General features: G+C 41.6%; 1 protein-coding gene across 1 annotated transcript in view; it reads right to left on the reverse strand.

Moving 5' to 3' along the window:
- The window catches only part of szt2 (SZT2 subunit of KICSTOR complex), a 154,546-nt gene that overhangs the window by 16,068 nt on the left and 116,625 nt on the right, over positions 1-21,853 (reverse strand). Inside the window, exons 61-67 of the mRNA XM_086146303.1 lie at positions 18,988-19,243; positions 18,825-18,904; positions 12,703-12,828; positions 12,401-12,603; positions 11,207-11,303; positions 10,148-10,228; positions 9,265-9,339 (exon numbers count right to left, since the gene is read on the reverse strand). Of these exons, the coding sequence (XP_086002429.1) occupies positions 9,265-9,339; positions 10,148-10,228; positions 11,207-11,303; positions 12,401-12,603; positions 12,703-12,828; positions 18,825-18,904; positions 18,988-19,243 (918 nt within the window). The remainder of the gene's footprint in view (positions 1-9,264; positions 9,340-10,147; positions 10,229-11,206; positions 11,304-12,400; positions 12,604-12,702; positions 12,829-18,824; positions 18,905-18,987; positions 19,244-21,853) is intronic.

The raw sequence follows: 21,853 nt of genomic DNA on the forward strand, positions 1-21,853 counted from the left end.
GGCCTTCAACCGTTTGGGTGCCAAACACAATGTTTTCAGGTGAATTCCAATGAGTGGAAACAGGTTTGAGAACCTCCAACGTCTAATGAGTTCAACTGAACCCCTCCAAGCAGCCCAGAAAAATCACAAATGTGTTGTTTTTTTTAAAATTGTAAAGCAGAAATGGGCAAATTGCGGCTGGCAGATAGTTCGATCTGGGCTGCCAGGCATTTTCATAAAAAGCAGTCCTATCAGAGATTTAAATTAGTCACATTCATTTCAGTTATTCTCACTCGTACTTCATTGGTACCACCAGATGGCGTATCGCAGCTCCACCCAGTCTTTTCCACGAACTATGCTAGCAACATTTCATCTGAAGAAAGGGGTTACCGCTACTGCAAGTTTAGCAAACTCACAGGCTTGGCACTGCTTTTTTTGTTTTTTGATTTAATCAGCCTATCTATCGTTCAAGACGTCAGCACAAAAGTAAGGAGCAAATGAGCGAAAACATTAGGCCCTCAAACACGCGAAGAAAAGTGGTAAAATTCGCCGGCCGATCAGCACGGAGAAATCCGCCATCGATCTTCGTATTTTGAGGAGTTTGAGAAGTCACTCCAGCTGGTTTTCCGTCCTCTATCATTCGACCGAGAAGCAACACCGCAGGAATTACAATTGGAGCCAATTGATCTCAAGGCTTATGCTGTTGTGGAGAATTTCAATTCGGTCCAACCATATAAATGTTATGACTCACCGAATGAGACAACGTGTCCGAACCTATGACAGCTGGAACTGGAAACGCCTGTGTCGTTTTTGCCTCGGCTTTGGTGGGCAAACAGACATTGGGTGTGATGGAACTCAGTGGAAAAACATACAGCTCACTGACGAACTCACACAGCTCTGAATTTCCACGTCTAAAACAGCACTAGATTTTGACGCACAGGAAAAAAGGATGACCGGCAACACCTTTCCAATTAAATCCTTACACTACTGTTTTTGTTAACAGCTGTGAATCCAAAAGTACAAAATGGGAAAAAAAACTGCAAATGCAAAATGCGTGCTCATTTTTTCACTTCATCTGCTAATGGACCCCAACCGCTGATCAGTTTTAAAAACCAAATGTGTGCAAAAAAAGTTTGCTCAGCACTGATGTAAAGTAAAATTGCTTCTTAAATACGCGAGTCAGTGCTCGATCATGTCACACCATTAAACCATTAGCTAGCTGTTGGAAACGGTGCCATGGTCAGCAAAGTAAAGTGTTTTTTTTGGACAAAAACACAGTGCGTGCGGCCCCAGCGACAGACAGCCACCCTGATCTAAATGGTTTGACCCTGGGGTCAAGTAAATGCTTATGCCTAATCAGACTGAATAAACAAAATAAGTGAATAAATAAGAATAACTGATTCTCAACCCATTAAATTTGCTCATTAAATTCTATCGTAGCTAAGTGTGTCAATTCTCATGGTAAAAACAAAACAACTTTTTCTGTTGCCTCTCGTGGAGCCTTAGTTAATTTTACTGGCAAATTTGAAGGAAGCTCCATTACGGTGTTCCTGAGATGCTGCGTTTAGTGGTGTGAAAAAAACAAAACAAATCCAATTACTTGAACCTTGAGTTCAAGAGAAAACTTAATTTGAAAATAAGTGAATAGGATATTCACAAAACCAAAAACATGTTCTCTTGAGACAACCATGACTTCGGACGCCTAATTATATCTGGTTCATACTTTGGCACGGGTAAATATTTGCAAACAAAAATTGAGCAAATCAAAGAGTTGTGATGGAAATGTCATGCCTGTGGTTTGGAGAGATGTTGAAGGGCCGACTGAAACTGACAAAACCAATAGAAGGTTATTAGATGTTTGCTTAAAAATGTTGTGATGACGTTGGCAGCATCACCAGACCCCAGGCTCCTCAATGCTGCTTACATGCTTCCCTAGCTCAAGTTTGAATTGTGAGAAAATATAAACTATTCCAAAAAATGATCGTCACTTAATCATTTCCCTTTATTTATACATGTATGTATCATAACCACGTGGCCAAAAAGCATGTCACCGTGACCTTTGTTTGACCTTTGCACATCCTTTGTGTTGAATGAAAGCTCTGCCAAGCAAACAAGTAATTCCATTAATGCGCTACAAGGATATCCTCTTGGCCCAGCCAAAAAGGATGAAAAAAGAAATAATCTGTTCTTTAAGATCACACTGACTTTTTGACAAGCGTAACAAATCGTTTCATCCCTTCAGCCATCCACGCCCCCCCCCCAGGAAAAACACCTGCAGGACTGAGATAATGTGGACACGCGAATTGTACAGTTTGGATGGGGGCTGGGTGTGTGACAGAAACCCAAAATAATCTAAAAAAAAAACAGAAAAACCCATTGTGAGACTGCTTTCAGAAGAAAACAAAATTCTGGCTCCACCAAGTTAGAGCCTCTTCAGTATCTTAATAGGGCAGTGTTGACTAACATTTCAATTTGACACTTTTATTTAAACACATTATAATCTACTAGGCTGAGAAATTGGTCAATTAGTGTAATTTAATATCATGTCACACGGCGCATGATAGCACTTTGCTGGGGAGGCAGGGGTTAAAAAAATTAATTAAAAGGAAAAAAGGCCACATACATATAATTAAGGATTAATGACCGTGATGTCCATTAACAAACAAACAAACAAATAAATAAATAAATAACACCCAAACATCCACTTACTTGAACACAAACAGATATGCAGGAAGGAAGGATTTATAATTGCAGTCACTTCATATCTCTGCGTTTCAGAAAGACAATTTAATTTGCGCACCAGGCAGTTAATTTAATAGTTTTTTTAACATTTTTTTTCACTTTGACTTCATCATTACAGACTATTTAAGGACATGCAGATGGCTGTCACAACGCCTCTCCCAGTTTAAAAGCCCACCCCTCCACCCCTCTTATATCACTACCGAGACAATTTGACAACAACTGCGGAGGAGAGGGGGACAAACGGCAGGCCACCAGCAACGCCTTTTTAAAAGATTAAGGATTGAAAAAGAAAATGTCGCTGCAGCAGAAGAAGGATCACTTGCAGGGATGGGGGTAGCAAAACACAGTGTCGTTCAGCTAATAAAGAAGTCTGGCTGAAAGCGCATTAACCTGCAGGGTTACATAGGATGGGATTAATATTAAATCTGAGAGATTAAGCTTCAATTTATGTACCGACTTTTCCTTTAAACTTCCAACACAATGTATATTTTGAGACTGATGTGAGCGCATTTTACGTTTTCTTTCTCATCTGTGTGTGGAAAGGAGAGTGAGTAGTTTAAAAATCAGAAAAAATCTCTAGATGGTTGTGAGATGGGGAAATAGCTTGAGTCAAATCAAGTAAGAAAAAAAAAAAAAGGTCGTGAATTTTGCGTTCAGTCCATACCGGAACACGCCAGGGGAAGACAGGGTCATAAAAACGAACACGTGACGCAAACATCAGCTCTCTTAAGGGTCAACGCACCATCGAGGCCATTTCCTATTGGTCAGCGGCATAAATTTGCATGTTACTGTTGACAGCTGTCACCAGTCCAACCGAATGTGGTGGCTGAGGCTACATTTTATATGCACACCCTGCTTTTGACAATTTACGCTTATATAGGAAATCAAATGTCATTGTTTCTTTCACTGTCTTAAAATTATAAGATAACAGAAAATGTACATGCTAAAAAAAAAAAGCAAAATAAATACTAAAAATATCTGAAATATAAATACCCTAACAACAGCATTAAAATGCTGTAAAAAAATGAATGATTAAATATTAATAGCAATAAATTATAGATAAAACAAGAGGTAAAACAACAAATTTGCCCGTCCCCGGGAGAGAACGAGCAGATTTGATTTAGATTTGAATCAATATGAGCGTTGCGATTTCAAGAATTAATAGTCATAACTAGTTTCAACATCACATAGAAGGTGAATTTGTTCCAGATTTTGTGGTGATCCCTGGAGGCTTGGTGCCCCTAGCATTTGCCTACATTGCCTTGCGGGCCTGTAATGTGTGTACACAGTGTGTACAAAGTACATACATGAGAAAAAAAACTAGAGAAGGAAAAATGGGCACAAAGATCCGAGTCCGGATGCAGTTAAAATGGTATCTGAGAGATTTCATATGTAGAAATCTAAGTATCAAAAAGCAGATGTGAATAATGCCATGCAGAATGTGAAATAAAGATATTGTTTCGGCCAATAAACAAATCCCTTGAGATTCAACAGCACAGGAGCTGCAAAAAGTAGAAAGAAAAAGACACATCAAATGTTTTTTTTTTTTTTTTTTTTCGATTTACCAGCACATTTAAGGGTCAGACTGGATTTAATTGCACGTTCCGCTTTAAGGCCTCAGGGAAAGCTTGACGCGTTTTTTTTTTACATTTTTTTCTTTCTAAATAGATGACAACGTCTTTATCCATTGTTGTCACTTGTTCTCTGCTGGATTGCAGCCATGCTGCGATTCAACCAGGACGAAGGGCGAAAACACGAACCTGTTACATCTGAGTAGCATGACGCTACCTGGTGGCAGGGGTATCGGGGGAGGTGCGCGAGACAAGCACCTCTAATGAAGACCATCTGGACAATTTAGGACATGGGGGAAGCAGCCGCTCGCAAATATTTACACTCGATATTCCCAGCAAACCTGGCCCGAGTTCAGCGTTAATATCCAGAGGAGGGGAGGAACAGGAAGATAAGTCAGTCGGCTGAACCTTGAGGCCTTGGGGGGACGAGTCCTGGCAGCGTTTCAGCTCAGTGATGTTCTTATCATCATTAAACAGAATTATTCTGCTGGAGATCAAAATGAGCCGGGATGAGGTGTATTTAATGCGATACGCTTTGTCTTATTTATGCAGACTTTGTTCATTGATTTGCCATTCATGCGGGTGTTTTTTTTTTGCTGGGGCATCAACAAATCACATCGCCGAAACTAGTCGGGTTTAGAAGGACCCTATGAAGGTGATGCCATATATGATAGTATTTATGACACGGTCATGTTAAAAAACAAGAAGCCTCATGTAACCACCCACCCTTTCAGTAGACACTAGTACCTTCCGGCATGATGGGAAATTATCTCGACTCAAGATGGGAGGGTGGGAGAAAGTTTTCACAGTCTGTTTAACATCACAATAATATCTGTCAATGCTTTGGGGTGGGACATTTCTGGCGTGATGGGCCACCGTTGACCAATTACAGCAGAGACAGTTTTGGGAAGGAGGCTAGAAATCCCAAGATTGCTGAATGAAAGAGACTGTCAGACCGGACTGCCTTCTCATCTGTGGAATGGAGGATAAAGAAGTTATTATTTTTTTAAATGGAACCTCAGACTCTTAAACAGTTGACTAGCTTGACGAAAGGATTGGAACAATGAGGTGCTTGAATGAAAATGATAGTTACTGGATCCATAGATGAAACTTTGCACATTTTAAAATAAAAGTTTTTAGATTCTGATTTTCATGCTTCAAGGCATGTAAATTCTGCCCTGTACCTCATCACTTTAATTGCTGTATTGATAAACAATGTTAAGTCTTAAAGCAGAACTGATGAATTGATCTGCTAACAAACTATAATCTCCATGGCTATAAGGAAGGTTTCATGTGTTAAAATGAAAAAGTACATTGTATCCGTGATACTTGGCTTTACAGCACTTGTTTTTCTCCGTGTTTGGTCATTTTTTTCTGTTTACCGTGACCAGTCAAAGCAGAAGGTCGCCAACATTTGAGCTGGGGGGGGATTGACCCAAGGTTTCTGCTCAGCAAAAAGCCGCTTTTCCCCCTCGCCACTCGCCCAAGTGCTTACTAATGGGGGAATGTTGGGTCTCTGTTGGTAATTTTCAAGTGTGATCCAGACCTGATCTGCATGCAAAGCGGAGAGAGGCAAGAGGATTTGGTGTTCTATCAATAAAATCGGAATGATATCCGGCCCGATTGTTTTATTCGTCATTAGACATTAACCCCGCTCCCGGTTCAAACGCTGTCTCTCTTTGGTCTTTCTTTCCAGAGTAGTCCTTGGTTAATCCAGCACAGTTTAACTTCTGGGCCAGTAACCGCAGACAACAAATGTCTGGGCAAAAGTCGTTGATAGAAAAAACGAAGAACAAGATGTTAAAAACTATATTTTCCCGGAGTCTCTAAAGACGCACAGGGCTGAGACATTGTATTGAGATGCAGACATAATATCACAGCTAGAGTGAAAAACAAAGAGAGAAAATGAATATATAACTTCTCCTGCCAGCTGGTGGGGGATGATATAACGTATTCATCTCCGATTTTGAGTTTAACAGTTTGGCAGTCGAAGCTTTTGCCGACTGGTAGGGCAGAGTAAAAACGAAATGCGACCTTCACTACTCCACTTGCGTCTTCGCAATTGCCTAGCAATCCAGTTGGCATTAGGTCTGGACTTGCAGTATGACGGGGCGGGACGGAGGGGGTTACCACGGTGGGGCCCACACCACTACTAAGTCTTCCCATGGTTCAATGCTGCCAATGTGGTAAAGGATTAAGGTTTTTAGAATCTGGGAATGTTCCAAACATAGCGAACGTTCCAAACTTTAGGAACATTGAGACTTCAGTTCCTGACACGCTGGACACCAGAACAACTAAAACACAGAGAACACGGATGTGCCTCGCCGTGTTTTGCCCGCAAGCCGCTCGAATACCTTTCTCCTTTCAGTTGAAGTAAATCTCAAATTTTCAGAGTACAGGAGATTCTCTATTTTTTACTCTGGAATTCTGTTCTTGTGACGTGACGTAATGTGATTTTTGCTGTTAATAGGAAGTAGCATATGGTACAGTGGAGCAAAAATGTATTTAGTCAGCCACCAATTGTGCAAGTTCTCCCACTTAAAAGGATGAGAGGCCTGTAATTTTCATCATAGGTACACTTCAACTATGAAAGACAAAATGACATAAAAAATGTCATGCTGACAATGACCCGGCCATGTTTCATCTTCAGTGCCCTTGCTGCTGGAAGGAGGTTTTCACTCAAAATCTCACGATACATGGCCCCATTCACTCTTTCCTTTTAATGGATCATTCGTCCCGGTCCCTTTGCAGAAAAAACAGCCCCAAAGCATGATGTTTCTACCCCCATGCTTCACAATAGGTATGGTGTTATTTGGATGCAACTCAGCATTCTTGCTCCTCCAAACAGTTAAGTTTGTACCAAAAAGTTCTATTTTTGGGTTTTATCTGACCATTGAACATTCTCCCAATCTCCTTTCTTCTGGATCATCCACTTTGCTCTCTAGCAAAGTTCAGATGGGCCTGGACATAAACTGGCTTAAGCAAGGGGACACATCTGTAGTTACTGCTAACAGTTAGACAATTCATATTTCATTATATTTCTTATTCTTCCTCCTTTCTACTATTATCTATTACTGTTATGTTTTTGTACTTGAAACTCTGGCACAACAATTTCCTTCGGGATTAATAAAGTTGTTCTCATCTCATCTCATCTCATCTCATCTCATCTCATCTCATCTCTCATCTCACATCTGACACTGCAGGATTTGAGTCCCTGGCGGTGCGTTACTGTGTTACTAATGTGTTATTGATGGTAGCCTTTGTTACTTTGGTCCCAGCTCTCTGCAGGTCATTCACTAAGTCTCTCCGTGCGGTTCTGGGATTTTTGCTCACCATTCTTGTGATCATTTTGACCCCACAGGGTGAGATCTTGCATGGAGCCCCAGATGTCTTACATTTTCTTATAATTGCTCCCACAGTTGATTTCTTCACACCAAGCTGCTTACCTATAGCAGATTCAGTCTTCCCAGCCTGGTACAGGTCTACAGTTTTGTTTCTGGTGTCCTTTGATCGCTCTTTGGCAAAGTTTGGAGTGTGATTGTTTGAGATTGTGAACAGGTGTCTTTTATACTGATAACCAGTTCAAACAGAGTGCATGTAAAGGACAGAGGAGCCTCTTAAAGAAATGGTTACAGGCCTGTGAGAGGCTGAACTCTTCCTTGTTTGTAGGTGACCAAATACCGGTACTTATTTTACACCGGAAAATACCAATTAATTCATTAAAAATCCTCCAATGTTATTTTCTGGATTCTCTCTCATAGTTGATGTGTACCTATGATGAAAAAATAACAGGCCTCTCTCATCTTTTAAAGTGGGAGAATTTGCACAATTAGTGGCTAACCAAATACTTTTTTGCTCCACTGTACATACGTATCTATGTCACTTGACTTCACTAACACGGTGATCAAATCACAAAACCTGCAAAAGGTGCTGGAAATACTCGGGCAGGTGAGTCTGTTAAGGTAAGAAAGGCTGGAGAGGTGAATGTAAACAAAGGAGTTCTCATGTGAAATTTTTAATGTTGCTGAAGCTGTACGTCAGAAAGATGGAGGACTTTCTTAAGACAATAATAGTAAATGGCAACATTACCACGGAATAACAAAGGTTGGGGATGTTGGAGGGAACAATAAATGAATAAAAAGCTTTTTTAAAGTCCAACAACTTTCTTTTGTGGATCAGAGTATCACAAACTTAATAATGCACAAATTTAACTCGCTGACAGGTATTTATCCGCATCGAGTAAATATCTGCTCTTCAGAGTATGGAGTGTACTCTAAGGGAAATCTCATCAGTAAATTAAGAAGTAACGTCAAAGTTTTACAATGTATCATAGAAGCTGCAATGAGGGTTTTTCGAGAAGTTAGCGGCCCAGAGTATCAGTTTACCTTAAAGGAAATCATCTCGTAAATGCACGATGAGGGACGTGACGGCACGAACCGTTTTCGCTTTTATTGGCAATAAAACAAATAAAAAAAAAAAGGCAATTCGGCTGAACTTTTAATTTGTGCGTAACCTTTCTGAGAGTGACTGCTATCCCGCCCCCGGCTTCGAAGTGCACCGGCCGATTCATTTCAAGGCCCATAAATAATAAATAAAGTGGAAGACCTGCCAGGACAATAATCGTCCTTTTCCTCTGCTGTGCTTGTGGAAACAGAAGTTTACAGCACTTCTAAATTACATTTGGTTTCTGCTGAGCCAAGTCACGGCTAATTACCATAAAGTTGCCCCGATGCTGACTCGCAGATAAATACAAAATTAACGACTCCTCTCGCTGCTCCCGGTGCAAATGCACCCTCGGAGTAGTCCGATGTAATAATCTCTGACGGATTAAGTATGGCCAATTAGTGATATCCCAGAACTTTCAGTTAATAATTCTAGATGGCAAGTCTGAAGAGACCGTTTTTTTCCCTATTAAATCAGGGTGTTTCCTGTTACAGCCGGGACGCCGTTCACCCTTGTTCGCAATACTTACCTGGGAGTTGACAGTTTGGCCCATGGGGATGCGGGAGCACTCGAGCGCATACTGCTTTACGCAGAAGTAGCAGCCCTGGGAGAGAGGAAGGACCATTATCACGTGCATTTGTTCAATTAAATAAACCCTTACTGACTAAAATAACCTCATCGGCAGGAATATTTCTGTTAGAACAGCATATGCCCATGTCTAATTAACAAGGAATATTACAGGAATATTTCTGTTAGAGCAGCATTTGCCTATGACTAATTAAAAATAAAACCATGGGAATTTAAGTTTTGTATTATTCTTAGCTGATATGTGGAAAAACAAAAAGGTACGTCGTTCAAAATAAAAGGGTGGGAATTCAGGTGAATGTGTCTGGCTGGGATGATATATCGGACGATCACACTGAAAAGGAGAACGTGAGGGGACATCTGGGGACACGCGCTCTGAAAATCTACAGTGTTTGGGGTACTGCAGCAGGTTGAACGCATTTACAACATTACTATTCTGAAAACCATCAGCAGAGAGCACAAGCCAATGCTTTTTTAGATTCCAGTGTTTAGCTCCTGCTTTCTGATGTGATTATTCCAAATTAACATTTTTGATGTTCAAACTAGGTGATATGATGAAGCATCTCTATTTTAAATCTTGACATCAATATACCTTTAAAAATCTAACTATGATGTTGTATGTATGTCCCAGATTAATCTCTGTCATTTTCAATTTTACATTAAATCACGAGACCAAACTGTATTCCAGCTCAGAGCAAATGCACAGTGTTACTTTCATTTTTTTAATCAGTTATCGAAAACACCCAACCAAAATGTTAGTTCCCACCGCAACACGTTAAAAAAAGTTCTATGTTATAGATTAACTGACACGGTGCTGCTCAACCCACCTGAAAAGCCAGTTCCATCAACACGATGCCCCCCGGGAGCGCCCTCTGCAGGTGGTAAGCCGTAGTGGCCGACGCTGCCGCCTGCAAAAGCCCGTTAAAATTAATTAATTCATTACCTATAACTAACCCCAAGAGGAGGGGTTTAATGTGGAGGAGACACCAATCAACTACAGGGCTTCATCTTGAGACATCCAAACAGTCCCCAACTGTCTTCCACTTTGTGCACGTTACCACTTATTTTTTTCCCCAAAGCTGGGAAGAACATGGTAATATGGCTTCAAACCAGCAAATTCAGCTGTGTGATGACAGTGCTGCACTTGGGAAATGACAAAATTTCAACATTACACACATCTGGTTGCCCTCGAATCTCATGCACTTATTCCAACCATTTCGGCAAGTGCTAAAAAGTTTGTGGAACCCCTGAGAGGCCGAGAATGTCTAATCTCAGCCATTCATCTTGCTGATATTTACTGCAATAAAAGGGTTTCCGCTACCTGTCGAGAAAATGCACAGTTTTTCCCGACTGTCCTGCTGTTCCCCAACGCCTTGACACTGCAAAATAATGTTGGGAATCATAAACCCGACGGGGAAAATGCATGCGGAAAATATAAAACAGCATTGCAACAAGTGAGAGGCTCAAAACGCAAGTAGCGTTATTTTATTGCACCCTGCTCCATACTATCCTCGATATCGCATGACTATCACATGACAGGTTGGGTCTTGTCAGTGTCGATTGGTGTTGAGCATACAACGTTAAAAGTTTAGGATTGGAAAACTTTCCTGAAGTTTAAGGATCACACACACACACACACACACACACACACACACACACACACACACACATACATACACACAAAGTGACTCATTCTGAACTGCTGTGATTATAATCAGAAATGTGATGGATTTTGTGTCCATAAGGGTTTAATCAATCAAAATCATGTTAAGAGGGATCCAAAGTATTTTGAAGAGGAGTCCAAATGGCCTTTCTCAAGATTTTGTGTTTTTAAATAAAAAGAAAAAAAAAAAGGTCATTTGTGCATCTTTTGGATGAAGACTCACCTTGGGGCTATCCTCGCTTTTCTGCTTTACATAAGAAAAAGACATCCTTCCTTCCGATGACATGGAGCTCAGCATGGCTGCACGAGCCCGGGCGATGCTATTGGAGACAGAGAGTGGGGGGGTTAGTCGGGGTCGCGGTCTGAGCCCAAATGCCGGCGGCCGGTGGGCTTGCGGAGCGCAGTCCGATACCGTCAGACACTTGATGGGGTGAGTCATGAACCCCGAGCCGAAGGAATTCAGCGGAACTCAGAGGTCAAAGGTCAGGAATCGGTCAAGGTACGTAAGATGTCTGGCCAATGATTTGCTGCGCCGGTGACAGAAATGTAACTACAGGATCAGATTTAAATAGCAAGAATAACAAAAACTAACCTAACAAAGACCTTTGGCAGTTTTCCTGCACATAGGTCCGGCTCAGCTCAATTGCGGCTCAGGTGGTTTTCCATTACTTCCTAATGGGCACGTCCTCATAGCATTGCGGCACGGAACCATCGTGACATCATTTTAAGGATGTCATTACACCCTTAAAATGCACACAAACAATGGAGGACTTGGGAACGCTGGCCATTGTCTGCCCATTCTCGCTCACTCACACACACGCACACACACATGCATGCATGCAAATGCACACACGCACACGCACACGCACACGCACACGCACACACACACACACACACACACACACACACACACACACACACACACACACACACACACACACACACATTCAAAGGCACTAACCAGGCCGTCTGGAGCAAGTGGAAATTCAGTGTCTGCACTTTGGCATGCAGGCAGCAGGAGCCGAGAATATACGTTTTTTTTTTTTTTTTTAATTTAAATTTTTCGCAAAAAATTTACCAGAACCAAGTTGCTTGCTATTACGTAGTTTCAGTAGTATCAGGTTTTTGGGTGCTTTGGGTACTTGTTTTCAACCTCAAATTGATTTGTTAAAATAAAGTTGCACTTGAAGAATTGACGAAAAATTACAAAACCATGTGAAAAAAGGATAAGGATAAGTTCTTTGTTAATTTCTTTTCATTATTTGTTCATTTGGGAATTTTAGGAGAGAAAATGATCACAAATTAGGGTTTTAAAGGAAAAAAGAAAAAATGTCAATGAAAAAAGATGTCACCAAGTGTGTGTTTATTGGAGGTCAAAAAAAGAGGAGAGGGGCGGCACAATGGGGGAGACACAGACCTGCGAGCAGGAGACTGAGGCCGGACCTGGACCAGGATGAAGCCCATGCTCTGCAGGTACTGGACATACTGCTGCAAGAAGGTACTGGAGATGTCCAGTAGCCAAGGCTCCTCCTTCATTCGGCTGGGCAGCATGTCGGCTGAGTCAGTGCTGTAACTGCGATCCCTTCCAGATGCCGTGGAGTCACTGGAGCGATGCCGTTTCTGCCAATGCGTACCATTTCATCACCATCATCATCATCATGGAAGATACCAAGACCTCAAGCGCAATGGGAGCTTCGATTTTCACGAGAGAGCGGGCACCTTCACGGGAGGCTGGACGATTTGTTCCTCTTGGATTTGCTTGCGGAAGATGGGGTCGAAGAGGAGGGGTGTGGCGCAGTAGTGGACCAGCCTGGATGACTGCTTCAAGGTTTCCAGGTCTGCCAGCTGTCGAGGAAACCCGCGATTAAAAGAGACATGTTCATACCATATGTTTCTAATTAATTACATTGTGAGGCTTCAAAGTTCAAATTTCACATCCATCACTAGCAGTTTATAGGTATTTTGCCTTGGGTTGTTTAAGGATTTAAGGATATTTCTGGATCAACTTCCTGTGTACAAACACTGGAATTATGACTGTGTGTGAGTGACCATGAACCATCTGCCCTACCAAATAGTAAAACAATTCTATAAAATCAAATAAATAAAAACAATAAATAAAATTAGGTAAAATAAAATAAAAAAAATTAAAAAAAATAAAACCATTTATCAATCCATGGAGTCCATGTCAGGAAATACCGCCGCTCTGGATGCACTCGTTTTTGTAATTAATCCATGGAAAGATATAAAAAAATATATAGATTACATAAATGTAAATAAAAGTTGAGCAAAGTGATTTTCGATGAGCGTCTATATAATATTTGTTTCAGTTTCTGATAATATAGAAAGCAGTAAGACTAAAAATACATGCTTATGTGAGAACTTTAGTTCATATGAACTGAATTTAATCTCCCTCAAAAATGAAGCTCTTATTTATCACAACTCTCTCACTGTGAGGTGAAATTTTGGAATTAATCAGTTCTGACTGACTAGCATCTCACTTCATGACATTTCACTATCACGTGACAGTTATTCATCCACTTATATCTATGGTGGCTGGATGGCTTCCTAGTTATCATAGGCTGAGATGAAGGGTGTGTATAGAGTTGGGTACATGGAGCATACATGTATGGGTACATAGAGCGATCTAACCATTCACCCTCTCATTCACAAGTCATAAAGAAACATACAACCATTCATTCTCTCATTCACACCTCCAGGTTATTTAAGGTCTCCAAATAACCAACTACATGTTTTTTTAATTGTGGGAGGAGAGCAGAGAACCCACGCAGTCAAGGGGAGAACATGGACACTACAAACAAAAGTGCCTTCCATGTTGGAATCATGCTGCAGGGAGCTGCTGCAAAACTGTAAACCTTTCATTCCTTCCCTTGCCTCATTTTCTTCCGATAATTATGGCAAAAAATTATTGAACAATAAATCTTAATGAATGGCCAGAGTGCCACGTAACCTCCTGCATAACACACTCTAGAGCACCACCTCTCATCCCTCCTCAGCCGGACCCCCGGGCCTCATTAATTACCTCAACAGCGTCAGGGACAAAGGATTTCTTCTAGATGTTTCCATTAACCCTGGAAGTCTCCCACAAGGTAAAGAAAAAGTGGGAAAAACTGTTTTTTTGCTATTCTATCAACTAGCGCTCACTTAAAAAAAACTAATAAGCCGTTTCTTAAAAAGAAAAACAATTGCCATGATAATAAAACATAGCACGCATATAAATAAAGACGGTGTGGCATCCTGCGCCATGGACTCGGATCCATCTGCTCACAACCCGGGGGGGAATCAAATTTGTAAATTTGGCCTAATCTCAGCTGAGGTGTCACTCTGGTCGAGCGGGACCTTTTTAATTAGCCCGGATATTCCCCCCACTTTGGACCGAGGCAATACTAAATGATTTCCCCTGGGAGCAAAGTATAATTGCAGCTTCTTGAAGCCACCGAGCAGTGAGAGACGTCACTCCCACAGGTTTTTGTCGAGTCCTATTAGCCATATTTCATGTTGGGAATGCTAAGAGTGTGAAAGGGCCGCGGCACTCGGTTCTGACTTCGCAGTCAAATCCAATTTGTTGTTAAGATTGTTCTCATTATGTGTTTAATGTGTTCAATATCCAACACCCTATTGAACTTGTTACCTCTCTGAAACTGACCAATGAGCGAAAGCGCAGGGCCGCGTCTTACCGGCGTTTCGCGTTCATGCATGAGAAGACAGCCATAATGGAGCCCGAAATGAATGCCGCTGTCACCAAGCAGCTTAGCACGTGAAAAATGTGTCTCAGAGCGTGGCCTCGCTTGTGTCGTTACATTGTTACGAACTGACTCCGCTCTGAGAAAAACACCGGCTGGTGCAGCGTTCTGAGTCCCTTTCTGAGGAAGCGCAGATTATAGATAGCCGGGATGTTTTTGTTTCAGCTGTATATTGTAGGGGTTTGTATTCTCATCTGAACAGCCTCAGTGGGACAGCAACCATAATCCCTTTTGTGCCTTTTCAGCAAGTTCTCTTTAACATGCAAATAATTACGACTTTTCAAGAAATATTTTACAGGGCTTGTCTTTTTTCCCTGATTTTCCTTCATCTTGTTCTCCTGATTTATATATTTTTTTTTACAATTATTTCAGTTTTTCTTTTTAAAGCTCCTTAACTTGCACAAAATTATCTGCTTGTCGCATTAATTTACGTTATTTAATTTCAACACTTTCTTTGGCCATCTCCAAGCCACAGAAAATGGAATTTATAATTTAGACTTTTTTGTTGTAACTTTTTAGGCTAACAATGTCTGGAGATTTAGCGCTACTTTTGTGCTATTAGTAACAATTACAAGCACAGTATACGCCAATAATCGTAGCCAAATCTTCTTCTTCTTCTTCTTTCGGCTTTTCCCGTTAGGGGTCGCCACAGCGAGTCAACTTTCTCCATCTAACCCTATTCTCTGTATCTTCCTCTCTCACACCAGCTACCTTCATATCCTCTCTCACTACGTCCATAAATCTTCTCTTTGGTCTTCCTCGAGACCTCTTGCCTGGCAGCTCCAATTCCAGCATCCGTCTACCAATATATTCACTATCTCTTCTCTGTACATGACCGAACCATCTCAGTCTGGATTCTCTGACCTTCTCTCCAAAACATCGAACATGTGCCGTCCCTCTGATAGATTCATTCCTGATCCTATCCATCCTGGTCACTCCCAAAGAGAACCTCAACATCTTCATCTCTGCAACCTCTAGTTCTGCCTGCTGTCTTTTGGTCATTGTAACAGTTTCTAGTCCATACATCATCGCTGGTCTCACCACTGTCTTGTACACCTTTCCTTTTATTCTGGCTGACAGTCTTCTATCACATAGTACCCCTGACACTTTTCTCCACCCATTCCAACCTGCTTGGACCCGTCTCTTCACCTCTTTTCCGCACTCTCCGTTGCTCTGGACTGTTGACCCTAAGTACCTGAAATCCTCCAGCTTCTTGATCTCCATTCCCTGTAGCCTCACCGCTCCACCCGAGTTCCTCTCGTTCACACACATATATTCTGTCTTGCTGCGACTAACTTTCATTCCTCTCCTTTCCAGAGCATACCTCCACCTCTCTAGATTTTCCTCTACCTGTTGTCTGCTCTCACTACAGATCACAATGTCATCCGCAAACATCATGGTCCATGGGGATTCCTGTCTAACCTCATCTGTCAGCCTGTCCATCACCATTGCGAACAAGAAGGGGCTCAGAGCTGATCCCTGATGGAGTCCCACCTCCACTTTGAACTTCTCTGTTACCCCTACAGCACACCATACCAGTGTCTCACAGCTAGCATACATGTCCTGCACCAGTCTAACATACTTCTCTGCCACTCCAGACTTCCTCATACAATACCAGAGCTCCTCTCTTGGCACCCTGTCATATGCTTTTTCTAGGTCTACAAAAACGCAATGCAACTCCCTCTGGCCTTCTCTGTACTTTTCTATTAGCATTCTCAACACAAATACTGCATCTGTAGTACTCTTCCTAGGCATGAAGCCATACTGCTGTTCACAAATGCTGACTTCTGCTCTCAGTCTAGTTTCCACTACTCTTTCCCATAACTTCATTGTATGGCTCATCAACTTTATCCCTCTGTAGTTGCCACAATTCTGCACATCCCCTTTATTCTTAAAAATAGGCACCATCACACTTTGTCTCTATTCTTCAGGCATCTTCTCACTCTCTAAGATCCTGTTGAATAATCTAGTCAGAAAATCTACGGCTGCCTCTCCTAGACACTTCCACACCTCCACAGGTATATCATCAGGACCAACTGCTTTTCCACTCTTCATCCTCTTCAATGCCTTCCTCACTTCACTTTTACTAATTTTTGCTACTTTGTGGTCTACAATAGTCACCTCTTCTACCCTTACCTCTCTTTCATTTTCCACATTCATCAGTTCTTCAAAGTACTCTTTCCATCTTCCCATCACTCTTCTAGCATCTGTCAATACATTTCCCTCTCTGTCCTTTATCACCCGGACCTGTTGTACATCCTTTCCATCTTTATCTCTCTGTTTTGCCAACCTGTATAGATCATTCTCACCCTCCTTACTATCCAACCGAGCATACAAGTCATCATAAGCCCTTTGTTTTGCCTTTGCTACCTCTATCTTTACCTTTCGCCGCACCTCCCTGAACTCCTGTCTGTTCTCTTCAGTCCTCTCAGTATCCCACCTCTTCTTCGCTAACCTCTTTCTCTGTATAAACCCCTGCACTTCCTCATTCCACCACCAAGTCTCCTTATCTACTTTCCTCCCAGATGACACACCAAGTACTCTTCTACCTGTCTCCCTGATAACACTAGCTGTAGTTGTCCAATCATCTGGAAGCTCTCCCTGACCACCCAGACCCTTTCTCAACTCCTCCCTGAAAACCATGCAACACTCCTCCCTTTTCAGCTTCCACCATTTTGTCCTCTGCTCTGCCTTTGTCCTCTTCATCTTCCTTGTCACCAGAGTCATCCTACAAACCACCATCCTATGCTGTCTGGCTACACTCTCACCTACAACTACTTTGCAGTCACTGATCTCTTTCAGGTTACCTCGTCTATACAATATGTAGTCTACCTGCGTGCTCCTACCTCCGCTCTTATAAGTTACCCTATGTTCCTGTTTTTTCTGGAAAAAGGTGTTCACTACAGCCATTTCCATCCTTTTTGCAAAATCTACCACCATCTGTCCCTCGGCATTCCTATCCTGTATACCAAATCTGCCCATCACTTCTTCATCCCCTCTATTGCCTTCACCGACATGTCCATTGAAGTCTGCACCAATGACCACTCTCTCATTTCTGGGAATATTCTGCATCACTTCATCTAACTCATTCCAGAACTTCTCCTTCTCTTCAGATTCACATCCCACCTGCGGGGCATAGCCACTAACAACATTGAGCATCACACCTTCGATTTCCAGTTTCAGACTCACAAGTCTATCTGACATTCTTTTCACCTCTAGGACGTTCCTAACAAACTCCTCCTTCAAGATAACTCCTACTCCATTTCTCTTCTTGTCAGTACTATAATAGTACAACTTAAAGCCTGCTCCTAAGCTTCTAGCCTTACTACCTTTCCACCTGGTCTCCTGGACACACAGTATATCGACCTTCCTTCTCTGTATCATGTCCACCAACTCTCTACCTTTTCCTGTCATAGTCCCAACATTCAAAGTCCCTACTCTCAGTCCCAGGCTCTTTCCTTTCCTCCTCTCTCTCTGTTTCCGAACACGCACTCCTCCTCTTCTTCTTGTTCTTGTTCTTCGACCCACCCAATAATCGTAGCCAAATCTGAATCCATAAGCAATATTGAATAACCAAAAATGTACGATAAAAACAATAAACAAAGGAATAGACAAGTAAATACAAACACATAGAATAAATAAATGGATGCAAAATCTTGAAATGTAGCGATACATTAATGTAACTTTCCATATTCAGTTCATGATTGAGCATGTACTTTATTCAACACCCTGACATACTGCGTCATAAGTTCTTGAATTTGAAATCCCTGTTGCGACTCACTGTTACTATTTGATGCTTGTACCTTATTATTCAGTTTCAGTAAAGGGGCATTAACTCACCAAAAGGGCTTGTAATGAATATTGATTATATTCTACTAATCGCTGTCACTGTGAAGGGAATACGATTGAGATCTTGACAGAATTTGTTTTTTTAATCAATATTTTTTAATTTAATTTTTTTGTCTTATTATTGATAGGAATAATTAATTATGAAGTGCTGTCTTGCTCTGCGAATTCCTACATTGCTCCCAAGTCTCGAAGCTAAATAAATAAATTCCATGGCAACATTGAAATACTCACGGAAATGGGCATGTTGGACTGCGCCGACCTCTGCTGCCAAGTCACAAATAGGTTTTCTATTTTCATCCTTTTCTCCAGCTCTGCCGAGACAAGACCAAGACGTGCACAATGCAGGCATCCGTGCTGGAAAGAACACATCCCGAAAACCATCTGGATTATTAACCTCTGCGCTCAGCTGCTTTTATGTCCAGAAGCTGGCCGCCGTGCCGGGCCACCACGTCCCCGTCCATCAGGGGCCGGATGGTGCAGATGTCCCTCAGGGCCTCGTCAAAAGGCAGCAGCTCGGAGGGGAAGTGCAGCGGCGCCAGGCTGCGTCCAGAGCCGCTGAGCCTCCCCGGCTCTTTGCTGGGCAACGGGGGAACTGGGCTCCGCAGCAGGGCGTCTGGCTCCATGGAGGGGCCGAGGAATGGATTGGGGTCCTGGGAAAGACCCAGAACAGCAGTCAGAATTGTGAACGCGGGATTTCTCCTCTACATGATGGACACAGTCATATCTTGTCAGATCTATTGCGATAATTTTTCCTTCATTACACAATCACTAATTATTTGGCAGTTGTGATGTTGTTTACTACATTTTTTTTGGCCATTTTTCATTTTTCGGTGTCCTGTTCAATGTTATTTTCCACAGATATTTAGATGATTAGTGACTGATTCCAAGATTTTTATCTTTCCATTTTTTATTTAGCCAATTTTCTTTGAATAATATAATTCTCTCCCTTCTAGCATCTTTTTTTATTTCTAATTTTGCTTTTTTGGTGTGTTTCTCTTGGGCTTTGTTTCAGTTTTTTTTTCTGCTAAATTTTCAGCATTATGGCTGACGCAAAGTGAGCTAAATTTATCAAATGCCTGAAAAACAAAAAGCTATAAACAGCACAAAAAAAAAATTTGAAAAAAATTTCAGATTATGATTTGCCAGATCACAGGCAGATAACACCACACATAGAGGCATTGATATATACTGCTCAAAAAAATAAAGGGAACACTTGAACAACACAATGTAACTCCAAGTCAATCACACTTCTGTGAAATCATAGTGTCCACTCAGGAAGCAACACAGATTCATTTTGACTTGTATTAAGGACATTACATCAAAGTTGGATCAGCCTGGAGTTTGTTTTTACACTTTAATTTTGAGTGTGATTCCTAATCCAGACCTCCATGGGTTGATACAATTGATTTCCATTGATCATTTTTGTGTGATTTTGTTGTCAGCACATTCAACTGTGTAAAGAGCAAAGTATTTCATAAGAATATTTCATTCATTTAGATCTAGGATGTGTTTTTTAAGTGTTCCCTTTATTTTTTTGAGCAGTGTATATAGGGGATAATACACTTCATAAATATGTATCTAGCTTTCAATACATACATGTATATATATATATGACCAGGATCTTTGCTATCTTTGCATTGCAAAGATTGAAGATAAAATGCTGCAGAACCGGCGCTACTTTCCATCCTGGAGCTGTCTTCATGCTGCTGTTGAGAGCAACTTTCGGCCGAGTTTGTTCAGTGGGCCGACTCAAGGCTGAGCTGCCACGGCGTGGCAGGACAGGCTGCACGGGACCCCCAAAGGCCCGGCGGCTCAAACTGTGCACTGGTGCTCCCTCTGCTTCTCGTCACGGCCATGACAGATGAAGCCCTCGTTCAGGCAAATTTTCTGCCGCTCTGACTCTGCTTTCTGTCCGCGCTCATTAGTGATGCAGCGATGAAGGCCATCGGAGGGAAAGGAAAAGTTTAGTTCGCGCTGTTCTTTCGGCTCGGTTTGTAATTGGCCATGGGGAGAAAAGAGTGAAAGGGCACTTGCTATCTTCCCTCACTGTAAAAATACTATTCTGATAAATCTCCTTCTCTAGCCAGCCGGACTGTAACACAGGAGCAATAAGTTTCCCTGGACAAATCAATATGTGTAGGGCCTTTTCTTTATGATAATGATGAAGTCGGACACACAACTTAATATTAATAATATTAATATCTTGATAAACAGATACAATTTAAAAGGAGATGAGCTGTGTTGGATGTGATTGGTGTATTGTTATTATTTTTTTAATGAGATTGCAGATCTGAGCTGAAATGGCATGAAAGACCACACGGAACTGGGTTTTATCCGGACGAGCGTCTTTCAACATGCTTCAAATGAACAAGGTCATGCTGAGGGGGAGTAAAAAGGGATCTTTTCTTTTTCTTTTAATTGCTCTCAAGCTGACGGGAAAGTGCCACAAGAGGGGTAAAACAAAAGGCATCTCAGCGTTTAAGTGTCAGTGATTATGGTTAAAAAGCATAATCAAAATTTTCTTGTAATTAAAAATGTGTATTCATAGTGATGCCTGTTTTGTTTTATGTATTTGCGTTTTTATTTATGCAACCTTTTTGGGGAGATTACTTCGAAAGATCACTCCTTCCCTTCCCCCCTCTTTATTTAGAAAGAGCCAAATTGCTTTTGAAATGGTTTGTCGGCGATGGACTTGAAACTGTGAGTTTTGGGAAAATGATCAGACGGCAGCATCCTGACTGATTTTGCGCTGCAACTCTATCAGAGGAAGTTGTCACTGCCTCCAAAACGCTATTGGGAAAATTAAAGAAAAATAGAAATCTGCACATATTGCTTTGACTTGAATGCAGAGGATGTGAACTCCAGATGGGGAATAGGCAAAAACAAGATGCCAGGAGTTTGATTCTGATCAGAACCGGCGTTAGGCCGTTTCAACGTTGGACAGCTTTAACAGCTGCAAAGATCCTCGTTTGCAGGAAAAGGACGAAAACAGTGTATGTGAGTGTGTGTGCGTTAGCGTGTTGGCAATTCGTTATCACCTGATACTTGAAGTCCCTCCTAAAATTAAAACAGTAAAATTTGATGAAAGACGATGTGGAAAAAAAAAACAACAACAATTTCTCCTGTCTATGGAGGTTCTCAGTCATCCAGGTCATAGTGAATTCTTGCTTCTTCAGTTCTGAACTGAAGAAGCCTGTTGGATGAAGGGTGAAACGTCTTCAAGTGAAGAAATTCAAGTCCGCAACAAGACAATTTTGGCA

The sequence above is a fragment of the Fistularia commersonii genome, chromosome 1 (assembly GCF_037954325.1).
Source record: "Fistularia commersonii isolate RoL2024-O1a breed Wild chromosome 1, RoL_Fcom_v1.0, whole genome shotgun sequence".
Classification (NCBI taxonomy): Eukaryota; Metazoa; Chordata; class Actinopteri; order Syngnathiformes; family Fistulariidae; genus Fistularia; species Fistularia commersonii.